This window comes from Cuculus canorus, chromosome 5 (assembly GCF_017976375.1).
Source record: "Cuculus canorus isolate bCucCan1 chromosome 5, bCucCan1.pri, whole genome shotgun sequence".
Lineage (NCBI taxonomy): Eukaryota > Metazoa > Chordata > Aves > Cuculiformes > Cuculidae > Cuculus > Cuculus canorus.
The window spans coordinates 25,159,882-25,172,869 of NC_071405.1; the positions used below are offsets into that span (position 1 = coordinate 25,159,882).

General features: G+C 34.9%; 1 protein-coding gene across 8 annotated transcripts in view; it reads left to right on the plus strand.

The window, feature by feature from the left end:
- Positions 1 to 12,899, plus strand: part of PPP4R4 (protein phosphatase 4 regulatory subunit 4) — a 69,340-nt gene extending 56,441 nt beyond the window's left edge. For 5 of the 8 annotated variants that reach the window (XM_054067757.1, XM_054067758.1, XM_054067754.1 and 2 more), the window contains 9 exons: positions 2,503 to 2,647; positions 3,544 to 3,585; positions 3,677 to 3,751; positions 6,022 to 6,097; positions 6,496 to 6,576; positions 6,907 to 7,000; positions 7,447 to 7,517; positions 8,313 to 8,448; positions 9,670 to 9,753. In XM_054067757.1, the coding sequence (XP_053923732.1) occupies positions 2,503 to 2,647; positions 3,544 to 3,585; positions 3,677 to 3,751; positions 6,022 to 6,097; positions 6,496 to 6,576; positions 6,907 to 7,000; positions 7,447 to 7,517; positions 8,313 to 8,448; positions 9,670 to 9,727 (778 nt within the window). In that variant the 3' untranslated portion in view covers positions 9,728 to 9,753. Of the gene's footprint in view, positions 1 to 2,502; positions 2,648 to 3,543; positions 3,586 to 3,676; positions 3,752 to 6,021; positions 6,098 to 6,495; positions 6,577 to 6,906; positions 7,001 to 7,446; positions 7,518 to 8,312; positions 8,449 to 9,669; positions 9,754 to 11,316 lie in introns of those variants that run through there. The other 3 variants (XM_009559227.2, XM_054067755.1, XM_054067756.1) reach the window with 3 other exon arrangements.
- Positions 12,900 to 12,988: the final 89 nt, after the last annotated feature.

Consider the following 12,988-nt stretch of genomic DNA (forward strand, 5'->3'; position numbering starts at 1 on the left):
GATTATATTAAAACAATAAACTAAGTTTGTATATTATCTGAAATAGCTTATTGCTTTTAACAAACTTTCAATTAAAAGCTTTGATACAATATTAAAATTTAATGATAACTTGAAATGCTTTGCAATCCATTAACTGACTTTAAATTTAATTTTGTCATAATTCTTTCCTGGATTGTTTCCTAACGCTTTTACAAAAAAAATGCACAATCTGTAGTGGACTGAAGTTTAGAAGTCAGACGTAGCTGTTAGCTCATGATTTTAAGACAAATAGAGACATATTATTCTGTCTTTCTACAGAGTGGCATAACTCCTTCTAGTGGAAGTTGTGAAGGTTAAAATGTTTTGAAGTTATAAAAACAGTAAGATGAGTTTGATAAGAATATTTTTTTTATGTTATCAATCACAAAGCTACTATATCTGAAACAGAATTGTCTCTAATCACAAGCCAGTGGAATCTGTACATCTTCTGAATGCCTCTAGGTGTGGTGATTAGACCACTTCCCTAAGCATCTTGTTCCAGTGCTTTACAACCGTTTCGGTGAACTAATATTTCCTAATATTCAATCTAAACCTACCCAGCACAACTTGAGGCCATTTCCTCTCATCCTATCAGATGTTGCATGGAAGAGACTCATACCCGCCTTGCTACACCTCCTCTTAGGTAGTTGTAGAGAGTGGTAAAGTTTCCCCTCAGCCTCATTTTTCCAGACTAAACAGTCCAAGTTCCTTCAGCCACTTCTCATAAGTCTTGTACTCCAGACTCTTCGCCAGCTCTGTTACTTTTCTGTGGACGCGCTCCAGCAGCTCAGTGTATTTCTTGTCGTGAGGAGCCCAAAACTGAACACAATATTTGAGGTGCAGCCTCCCCAGCGCTGAGTAAAGAGGGACAATCACTTTACTCTGGGTGATCACAGAGAACACTGTGGGAAACAGTGTCAAAGCTTTTGTTAAATTCTAGGTAGAAAAATCCACTTTACCCTATCCACTAAGCAGGTCAACTTGGCATAGATCCGGTTAGTCAAACAGGGCCTGCCTTTCATAAGCCCACACTGACCTGGGCCTGATCACCTGGCTACTCTGTGTGTTCTTCATGGTGGCACTCAAGATGATTTGCTCCATGATCTTCCTCGTCACCGAGGTCAGGCTGACAGGCCTGTAGTTCCCTGGTTCCTTTTTATGGGTGGAGGATTTATCCCCTCTTGTAGATAGGTGTAACATTTGCTGATCTCCAGTCAAGTGGAGCCTCCCCAGTTAGCCAGGACTGCTGATAAATGGTTGAAAGTGTCTTGGTGAGCACTTCCACCAGCTCCCTCAGTACCCTTGTATGGATCCCATCTGAGCCCATAGATAGATGTGTGTCTGAGTAGCAGGTTGCTAACCACTTCTTGGATTATGGGGACTTCCTTCTGCTCCTTGTCTCTGCCTTCCAGCTCAGTGAGCTGGGTACTCTGAGAAAAATTTGAGTCCTTAGTACAGAAAAGACATGGTGAAGTTCACCTAAGTACTTTATGCCATTTACTTTGAAAGCAGGCATAGTTGAGCTTCACAGAGGCACTGTGATTACAAATAAAAATGAATCCATACAGTGTCTGGGAAGAAAAGTATTAAGCTTGAAGTTTCTATTCCTAGTTATTTGCTATGAATAATTTTTCTTCCTGAATTTTATGCACTTAAAATTATGCTCTCAGTCAATAGAGCAGCTCACAGCTTTTGAAAACATCGTAGCCTGTTACTATGTTTTCTTTCATCCTGATTCCTAACCACTCTGTTCACTCCTTCCATTACCTCAAGGAGTGCTTATTGGACCTTTGGCTAGGCTGGTTAAACTCACTAAGCCATCAGAAAACTGACCACTTTTTTCTGCCCTCCCCCTCTCAAGTAAGTTGGTTAGTCATCTGCTAAGTTAGTCTTGTTTGTGGGTTGGGCTGAATGAGCTGAGGAAAGGTCCAGCAAATAGACTATAATTAAGGAAAGCCTCCAGACAGAAGCAGGGGGAATAGAGCAGGGGAGAAGAGGGCTTTTTTCTTTTACGAGCCAGCAAATAGTTAAGTCTTTTAAATCTATCTGATACACCTTGATCCTTATAGTTACTTGGAACTGCAGTCACGTGGTTTTTGGTGAGACATAGGCTCCTTTGTACTGATGGAGCAGATTTCCAGGGCATTTAGGTATCTGACAGAGTTGATGTGTAGATCATATTGAAAATCTAGAGGTCTGCTTATCTTTCTCGGTTAAATTAAAAGAAAGCCCAAATCAAGAAATCTTTATTGACTTTCAGGTACTTGTCTGTAGTCGTGATATATGGAGAAGTTTTTGAAAATGTTACAGTATATCTGGAAATGGTACATAAGCACCAATCATTTCTGAAAAATGAGACACACTAACCTATTTATTTCATGTCAAATTCTAGTGCAAAACTAAAAATTAATAATGTTTATTAAATATCTGCATCAAACAATGAATGGTCAACGATGTCAAACAATGATTTACCTTTTTTCGTAGAATGAAGCTGTGCTATTTGTTGCCGAAAGTTAAATCTACTCTGAAGATTCCCACTGATAAACATTTACTTCAACAGTTGGAATTATGTGTAAGAAAACTTTTGTGTCAAGAGAAAGACAAAGATGTCCTGACTATTGTAAAAAAAGTAAGCATTTTTCTCTTACATCAGCGTTTTGCCTTGAGGTTATAATTAAAAGCCAAGATGATCCAAGTTATGTTTTCTGTTGATTCTCTTAATGTAAGAACAGGGGACTAAAGAATTCTATTGTCATATTATGTAATTTTGAGCAATTAAGAGGAGATGCAATATAGTGCATTGTCATATTTAACAGAGCTGGTGTTTCCTTGGTTACTTACAGTGCAGTTATTCTCTAGTGGCTGGGATTTAGAATTTTGGCTCGATGACCATTTGTGAATAAATAGCAGATCACTAGAGATAGGGTTAAAGGTTGACCCTAGTAAAAATGATCAAATCTTTGAGGTAGATATATCTTGCTAATCTACTTATTTTACAATATACAGGAAAAGGATTTGCAGGATTTTGTAATGATTTGTAATGTGAATATTCATGAAAAGGTACATCTGTAAGGAATTCCCATGCATAGCCTTAAAGAAGCCATGAAGTGAAGTAGCCACAGTAGGTGGCTTCCTTATAGGGCCAGTCTAAAGCAGAGATTGGTTTACCACGTGCCTGGAGCATCCTGCCTTATTCAGATCCTCGGGTTGTTTTTTCAGTCTTGATTCCTAGGTCCATTCTGCAGCCATTCATGCTTCTGTGCTGTCCTTGAATGTGTTTTGAGTTCTGTGTAGATAGTCTGTTAGTGCTTCATTGTGAGTCCCAGCAGGGCTCTGAGAATAATCTGACATTTTTTAACTGTGTTTGTAGCACAAAGCACGCAAGCATGGGCTTCAAATGTTTAGGAAGTAAAAGGCATGTTTAATTTTGAATATCACTATTCTAAGCTTCTTATCTGGACAGTTTTTTAGTTAAAAGGGTGGCATGCTGTTGAGTAACACTAAATATTTTTATTTTCTTTATAGACACTGTTAGAATTGGACAGAATGGAGATGTCTGTAGATGCTGTAAGTCCTTAATAACTTTAATACTTAACAAGTACTTTTAATTCCCATTCTCATGTAGTGATTTTTTATTTTTATTGATTTTATTTTGAAGTTTCAGAAAAGATTTTACGAAAATGATTTATTGGATCAAGAAAAAGAGAGACAAGAACATCTCCTTTTGGAAATGGTATATTTTATCAGTACAATCTGTCCTTTTTTTAGTAGTTTGTAGCTTAAAATTAGTGAGGTAATTTTATTGTAGGAGAAGTGCATATTGTGGAGAGGCCTGATAGTTTCACAATCTGTGTATGACTTCATTTTACACTTTACAATAGAGTTAAGTTCTTCCACATAACATGTGATGTCCTTTTACTACCTAAATTTTGCTATATCAAATAGAAAAGCAATCTGGAGTTTCTTGAAAAATACTCATACTTGAAGCCGCTGTAGTTCTAAAATCCCAAGCCCTTCATAAAGTAAACCTTTCTTTTTTTGGGCGAGTTTAGCAATTTGTCAAGTGTGTATAACATAAATTGAATAATGAAACACCTCAGAATTCACATACATCTTCCATAGGTGGAGAATTTAATGTCATAACTTCTTCTGTGCCAAGGAAGCTCTGTGTGAAAGAGAGGCAGGCCATTGATATCAGTAGCCTGATAGTACGGAGATTTAGTGCAGGTTGTATAGAGCAAAAGGAGCTACGAGGCACTTAGGATTGGAGAGAGAAGTCTGCAGAATATTTTTCCAACTTATAAAACTATTTATCTTCAGTCATGATTGTAAGCAAAAACTGCAACAGGCACTTCCCCACATAGCCTATTACATCTTCCCAAAATGTATATTAAATTACTGCAGTTCTGCTGCCTCCTTTTCAGCCTAAGGTGGGAGGAGCTAAGAAGTTGATAGGATTTAGAAGAGGCCGAATTTCCATAACATGGTTCCTCTGACTTGTAGTAATTGGACTCCTCTGTAGTGAAGCAGAACAGATTCAAGACTGTCTGAAAAATGCTACTTTTTCCTCTTTGGGATTTCTATGGAAATTTGTGGCCCACTTTGATGGCAGTGGGTACTGCAAGTCTTCTCTTGGGCAGTTATCTTCTCAGTTCATGGTAACGTGTCTCGTACTTCTTGCCACCTCCCATTAACTCAAGCCAAAGGTTCAAGCTATGTTCTCAGGATCTGTGTACACATATTCAAAGACGTGAACTTAGCATTAGATATTAATGCTTTTATAGTGAAAGCATTTGGGGCTGTGCTAAAATAGCCTCCAGTGTGCTCTGTTTTATTGTGTATTGTATGATATCGTTAATTTTTACCCTGTTTCTACAGCTGGACTTTTGAAAAGCACCTGTATTTTCATGGTCTGCCCTATTGATATGGGCATACCACGTGTATCACAAAGGTCTTGTTAAGCATTGTCCGAGTAGCGTGTTTTTGGGAAATTGAAGATGTACGCAGTAAATTGTGACACGTTGCTGTTCCACATAGATGAGGAGCCATTTTACCCAGTTAGATGCATCTGACTGCTACAGATTTTAATACTGAATATGTTAATAAGTTTCCTTAATTTTAGTAATTGACTTAGTAGGAACTATATTCCAGCAACCTTAACCTGAATTAATGACCCGTATTTCTTTTTTTTTTTTAAACTTGGGTAATAATTAGAGTGAAATGAGAAAAATAGAGTGCAATGATTATGGTTCACTTGGCACTTTTTCTTATGAACATGGTACAGAAACTAGCTAATGTTATATAGATTTTGAAGTTGGATTGATAACTATTCACCAAGAATCCTGAATCAAGTGCTGGCTTTTGAAATTATTGATGTAGCTGTGCTAACACTGTCTTCTGTCTATGCATGTGCTCTCAAAAGTTACTCTAAGGCTAGCAAATATTACAGAAAAGCAAGTAAATTACTTAAACTAGAAGAGCTGCAATAGTTGGTTTTGTTTTACATAGAGGCTTCTCAAATGTAGGTGTTGTTTTTAGACCTTTTAAAAAGTTTGAGCATGTGTAACACACCTTACCATTTGAGAAAAACATTTTCGTTGAGTTGTATATTTGAATTAAAAAAATTCCAGTTCTATTACCTGATTATCTGTGTAGCACAAAAATTGCATGTTGTCAGATGCCAATTTCTGTATCTTTTTAATTAAAAAAAAAAAAGACCAGGCATAATTCTAACAGTAAGTTATAAATGTGAACTTCAACTCTGAGGTTCCTTCATAGTTAAAGACAACATTTTTTTGGTGTTATTTTTGTATAGGTTTGTACCCTAATTTTCTTCTGTACTATTTAATTGGTTATCAGCATATTCACTAGGGGTTGTATTAATAGTAGGAGACAGTAGAGCTGAGATGTTATTTTGGTGATTTGGGAGCAAACCCTAGTTGAACCACAATTTTTTATTTTTTTTTTTTAGTAATATTTAAGAAACTTATTTTTTTTTTTTAGGAACAATTAGAAAAAGAGAAGCAGCAAAATGAAGGAAGATCTACAAGTATCAATGATAAAATGTTTGAAAAGAAGCGTGAGTTTTTTTATTTGTGTACATATTTTTTGTGCATACGTTAGCCTTCTACAAACGTAGAAGAGAAGAACAGAAAAGAGACGCTTTATACAGTAAATAGGACCGTTTTAAAAAATGGCAATAATTTTTTTTCCATATATTTCTAAAGGTATTTATGAAAACTGCCCTCATATTGTTAGAAGAAAGACTTTTTGCTTTATTAATGAAATACATGACACTCCTAGTTGTCTCATATTTTTCGTTTGGGGATGTAAAGTGTTTGTCTGTGGTATTCCCTAAAGTGTTAGCAGCATTAAAAGTGACACTGTTTACCCTCAGGGCTGTAATATGTTACTTCCTCTTTCTTTTTATAAAGTTAAGCTTTAAGAAAGAAGTATTTATACTGGGCTGTTTTTTAGGTAGAGACAGTAAAACATCATCAGTGTTGGCAAAAAGTGTCACACTCAGTGTTCCTGGAAGCTCTTCTGGTACATCAGTAGGTAAGAACTCTTTGAAAACTCTTCTAGAATGTTTTGATCTCACATCAGCAGATGAAAACCTAGCAAAGCTACTGTTGGCATTTGTGGGCCAAAGTTTGACCTACTGCACATAGGAGAAGATTCCACTCCTAGAAATGAATCTTTTCTGTACTTTTAGGTTTTGGGTTTTTTCTTTATTATATAAATAGGTGACATAAAATTTATTGAAGTATTTGAATCAGTTCCTTCAGCTAGCACAGGCTGACAGAAAATTATGTTAAAAAGTGTTCTTAGTTACTGAGGAAATGCGACGATACCCATATTAAAAATTCTTACTACTTATAATTTTAGGCAAAGAAGACAAGAAATCCAAGTTGGTTCGAAGCCAGTCTTTCAATACTCAAGCACTACATCCAAAATACAGCAACATAGACAAGTGTCCTAAGTATCTTTATTATCTTCGTTCTTACCTCATATGCAGATATTTACCTAATAGACAACTGTTTTGACATTACATGTACATGAATCTATGAAAGTAGTAGTGTACTTGCCGAATTGTGACCTAAATTTTCAGCTTTCTGTTTAATTGATTAAAGTAAGCAGTTTTGAACTGAGGGAAGAAACACTGTTTTAAGGCATACTGAGCCTACAAATTGTTATGAATTACTTTTAAATTAATATGTCACCTATTGTCATGTATAAAAAATATTTTTCTATAGGAACTGCTAAATCTAAATTTGTACGTTTCTTAAATTTCAGCATAACTTTCTCATTTATTTCTTTTCATATAAACTCAGAAATAACTTCCCTTTTTATTAAACAGTAGGATGATACAATTGAGAACACTCTTCAGTAATAAGCTATTTGCTTTTGTTTTGTTTGTTTTTTAAGTAAAAGCTCTGCTACAGGATATACATCTTCACTATCAGGAATGGGCAAGAGTTGTATGTTGTCCTTTAGTGGTAAGTAGATTATTGGATTATATTTTACATTAATTTTCTGTGTGGGTGCTGAATAGATGGGCCCCATTAAATAGATAAACTGTAAGATCATTCTCCTAAAGTATGTAGAGTAATAAGTACTCAATAGATTTGAGCGTTTCAATGTTGGCCTAGACAGTCTATTTTTCAGATTATAATTTTTTCTGTTATGCATTCATTTAAAGTTATTTTTAAAAGTAGAAAAAGTAAAATGAGTTTGACATTTCTTGATTGGTGTTTCGGATGTCATAAAAAGGTTGTTTTTGCAGTTTGCCTCTGCTCATTTTACATGAGGAAAGACATATGTATAACCTGCTGAATTAGGAGAGAGATACTGCTGTTTGGAAATGCCCTTTTCTCCATTTGATGTTGAAGAGTTTGGATGATTAAAGATTAAAAGAAGATTAGTTACTTCCCAGAAGAATGTGTCTTTTTCCGTTCACTACCAATAGACACTAGACAATTAGCTTTAGATGAAATAGCTAAATTTCAAGCAGTTAAATACTGGCCAATTAAATCTCACTATTTTAATATATTAAATGTATTACTCTTCTCTTCCAAAATGTATCTTCTAATTATTTTTATTTAGCATTTATTCATAAAAATACTTGAAGAAATACGAAGTTGAAATAATTCCCTTATGAAAAGTTAAACTTTCAGATTATTGCCACAGGAGATATGCCACTGTTGCCACAGGAGAAACATCTCATTCTGTTTCTCTCTATGTATTTTTTTTCAGACAAAATTCTCTGTCTAAACTACAACTCTTTATTTCAGATGATTCATTCCGATCTCATTCTACTGGTAATAGTGGGAATACTGCCTTCCCTTCTAGTTCTTCTCGCAATTTATTTAACTCGGTTGACCAAAAGAACAATGGAAATAAGGACAGTCAGTCCCGAAAGATGAGCATGTAAGTAGCTGACAAGGTTGAATTAAGCTTATGAGTAACATTTTCAAGGGGAACTCAAAAGAGCCGTGTAAAATTAAGCCTTTATTTATGATACTTGTGCACTAAGATTTTTAAACAGTAGAATAGCAGGGTAATGTGTGCAATTACAAATGTGTTTAAGATTACATTTCCTTTTAATTAAAATCTTTGACGTTGTTTCTCCTGCATGTTCGCATTGGGCTAGTACATTATGGAGAGGGTGGAATGGGACAAAGTGAAGGTTAGTGCATTTGATCCAGAATAACTAAAGTCACAGTGATTAGCTGCCCAAATTTGGAGATATAGAATATTTGTATTGTTAGAGGATTTGAATTTTCCTTTTTCTTCTTGTTACATGCTTATATATTTTTATTTATTTTTTGTTTATTTATTGTTATGTTACAAATTCATTATGAATTTTGAGAATTCTGATGAACTGATACTGCTACATGTTACTAGGGCTGCTTTCTTTGCCTTACCTTAATCATTGAGTTAAATAAATTGCAAGAAGAACTGGAAGGGAAGGCAACATTCTCACTATTACCATTAGAGTGAAGGTAGACTGTGCTGAGTCAGTGGGCTCATAGCAAAAGTACTCAAGGTGCCAAGTCAAATGACACTCTATCCCTGTCTTTGCCACAGTATAATGCCTTCTACTAATACTACCCATGGCACTTGCTTCAGGCTTTTTATAGGTGATTGTTAGGTGGCCACTTATTTCAGAGCATGATTTCAAACACAAGTTAGATTAGTAGACATGTTGACATTTTCAGCTATCTATAAAGTAAGTGGGAGGTGTATCTTAAGATCTTGAGTACATAAAATGACATACAGTGCTACATAGTTTCAAATTTTGGTATGCTCAAAACCCCATGTTCTTTCACCCTAATCACTGCATATCACTGCATATCTCTGTTCTCTCTCTTTAAAACCTGAAAATTAGTTCAAATGTTGTAGATTTTTTTTAATCAACAACTGTAGCAATTCAAATTACTCCTCCCTCTCACAAGGATTTGAGGAAAATAAATGATTTAATATTCATAATGCAGTTAGTTGCAAAGATTAGGTAGACATATTTTTTAAATCACATTAAACTTTTACAATTTTCATAGAGTCTTTTGTGTCACTTAAAACTGATGTGTTTTGTTTCAATACAAAGGAACAGAAAGAAACTCACAGAGCAGTTTGTATCTTTATCTTCAGACAGGAAGTGGAACGTAAGAGACTCAGCTTCAAGTCTCGTTGTACCGTTCCCAAGTGAACACATTAACAGCAGACTATTTGAAAGTAGGTATCTGATCAAACACAATGATCTAGGTCCTCTCTCTGGTTCAGAAAGTCCTTAAACTGCATAGTATCAGTAGCCAAGAGAATATACTAGCAAAAGAAAAACACTTCTGGAGAAAGAATAGCAGGCATTTAATGACCTACATTTAGCTCTGAATGAGAGTTTTAGTGTTCTGTGTTCTTACGGGAAAACATCTCTCAAGTTAGTATAATATTTGCTGCACTGTAGATTCAATTACTCTGTGTCATCTAGCCCAATACTTAATTGTTTTCATAAAAAAAATGGAGAAGCTCTATAAGGAGATACTAAGAAGCACAGATTTTTCTTTTAGAATGGGAATTTCTATTTTACTTGAGTTTACTTTGCTATAATATGACTGATTTCAATATGTGATTGGTTATAACTGTTCTCCAGAACTTTATAGATTCATGAATAAAAACATCCAACTTTACAGACAGCATTTAAGAATTTTGCGTCTTGCCTGTAGACCTACAGATAGTGCCAGATTTTACTTTTTTGATTAAAAATTACTTCAAGAATGAAGGGTTCAGGTTTTCCGTCTTGTAAAAAGTGGAAGTGTATTTGTTGTTTCTTAGAAATTAGTTCTTATAAAATACTAGTATCAATTTATTGTTAAGATGGCCACAACTGACCTTTAAGGCATCCGCATTGATTAAGTGACCATATTGTAACAATTATATGCATTAAGTATCTTAAAGTAATGCCTTTCATCCAGTCATATAATTGCTTAAGAAGCAATTGCTATTGACGTGCTACAGTTTGAGTTGGTTACTTAAGGCTTTTAATCATGTTTTCATCCTGCCGTTTAAGATGGTAAGAGTTCTGAGGCCCAGTGGGACTAGCAAGTGATTTGGGTCCCATTGCTGAGATGAAGCTAGTAGATACCCTGACACTGAAATAATGTCATGATAGGTTCCATTAGCAAGTTCAAAAGGGTGAAACAGAACAGTAGCCTGCATTATTTGTAAGTGATATTGTAAAATATTAATGCAAATTAATATATCTGTGGAGTTCTAAAAGTTCTTCAGAATATTCTGGATTATTACAAAAAGTTGTTAATTGACACAGCTCCGACTCTGTGAAGCTGAAGAATGGTATTTTTAAAGATTCAAAAATTAAGGCTATGAAAAATGCAGAAATTGCCCAAATGACCTTGTAGTCATTTGAAGACCTAGAAGTAATGCCGTAAAGAGCCCTAAGTTTCTCTCTCTTCCCTGTCTCCACTTTCCCCAGATTTTATCATGGCATTTTTTGTAGCCATGAGTAGGCTGCATGTATTACTTTAACTATCTCACTTAGAGGGAATGCTACATGACCACCCGTAGATAAAACAAAGGAGAAATACAGCCTTCTTGTGAAGAATGCTTTTGGGGTGTGTCACTTTGGCTTTTTTTTGCTGGGTCCAGTAGAGCAGGTAGTAATATTTTGAAGTACAGCAACTAAGAGTTATATTAAAATATTGCATGGAATAGCAATTTATTATCTTATGTTGTTTAATAATATAGCAGCAATGTTATAATGTGTGTTTCTTTTGTATGAAGAAAAAACAGAAAATCAAACTCTTAGATCTTCTGACAGAAAAAGAAGGGAACCAGAGGCTGGTGGAAGCAACTTTCTGGTGAGATACAGTGGGAACAGCAGCTGGGACTCTCTAATGCCTGGAATGAATAAAATGCATCTTGCAATGTTAAAACCTTTTATTTCTTAAATAAAATCCCAAGCTGTAAAATATGTTCTGATTCTGATAAGTAATGTAACGGTTGCAGAATTCTAACGTTGTAGTGAAATGTTATGAACTATAACTTCAGCTATGTGCTCTTAACTGCTGCAGCTAAAGGGAGGATTTTGTTTTCTTCAATTATGCCTTTGTAGTTCAAATTCTTGGATTTAGAATGCACATATTCATTACTTAATTGGCTTATTTACAATTTTGGTAATTAGTAGCACCCACATTTTATGTGAGAAATAGAAGGAATTGTTACGAATATGAAAAGAGCCTTCAAACTTAAGACCAAAGTCCAGAACCATTGATCAGTTCATAGAAACCATAGACTTCAGTAGCATTGCGCTGTGAATTTGAAGGTAATGTTTCTGCAAGTACTAAATAATGTTGATAAAAATCCTGTGTAAGTTTCAAAGCAATCTAAAAGTGTATGTCTCCAGATGATATAAAAAAAGTTTTATTTCATAAGTTTTGTTGTATAAATACCTGTTTTAATTTTTAGTATTTCAGATTGTATTTTCACTTGAATAATTTATAATGATGAAACTCGTTTTTAATCAGCTGCTAATGTAAGCTGTCTTGCTTCAGTGGTGTCAGCTGCATTTGTGTGTATTAATGCTAAAGTTTCTATCAAAATTTATCTGTGGGAATACATGCAATTCTATTTTAAAAAGTTCTATTTATGCTAATACTTGAGAGAGGGCCTATGAAGCTATTGTCAGCTTCTCTATTTCAAAATGGAAGCAGCATAAATATATTGATATCAGATGTATGCGTTTTTTTAAATTGGTGTATGATAAAGATGATCTGATTTGTGAATGCATATGTATGTGTGGTTACTTTTTATAATATAAAAATACAAATGATGATTTACTCAAAATAAAACTTAGGACAATGCTGTACTTGCATGTTCTTGAAAAAAAATTTCTCAGGGCATCTTTTATAATTAAAACAAATAAAAGCATTTACTGATAGAAGGTATTTATTTTAAATAGTAATAATGCTAGATGTATTCTGTCTTGTGTGAAGTACAAAGTGTGTCTTTGCATTTAGCAGTTTTACTGTCTAAATTCTTAAACTTCTTATGCTGCAGTTGGATTTAAGTGTATTTTCTGTCTTTAGGCACAGACATTGTTTGGATTCTGTGGGAACACTCAAGTTTGCAGTTTGTTCTGCAGCCTGTTGTAGGGTTTTGTAAATCAAGGATTTCTTTAAAAGCTCCTTCAACTATTGTGATGTTTAACATGCAATATTGATACAGATATAGAGGTGACCTATCCTGGCTCCTCCTGGGTTCTGCTTTTCTCTCATTAATGAAAACAGATTCTCCCAGTATGCCAGTGACAACTAAACATGCCAGCTACGGCTGCTCACTCATGGGCCACAGGAGTCTGCTCGATCTGTTCACAGTATGACTTCTCCCATGGACCAAACTCAGATCAGCAGTACCCAGCTGCAGTACAGGTCACAGAACTGTGTTTGACCCTCAG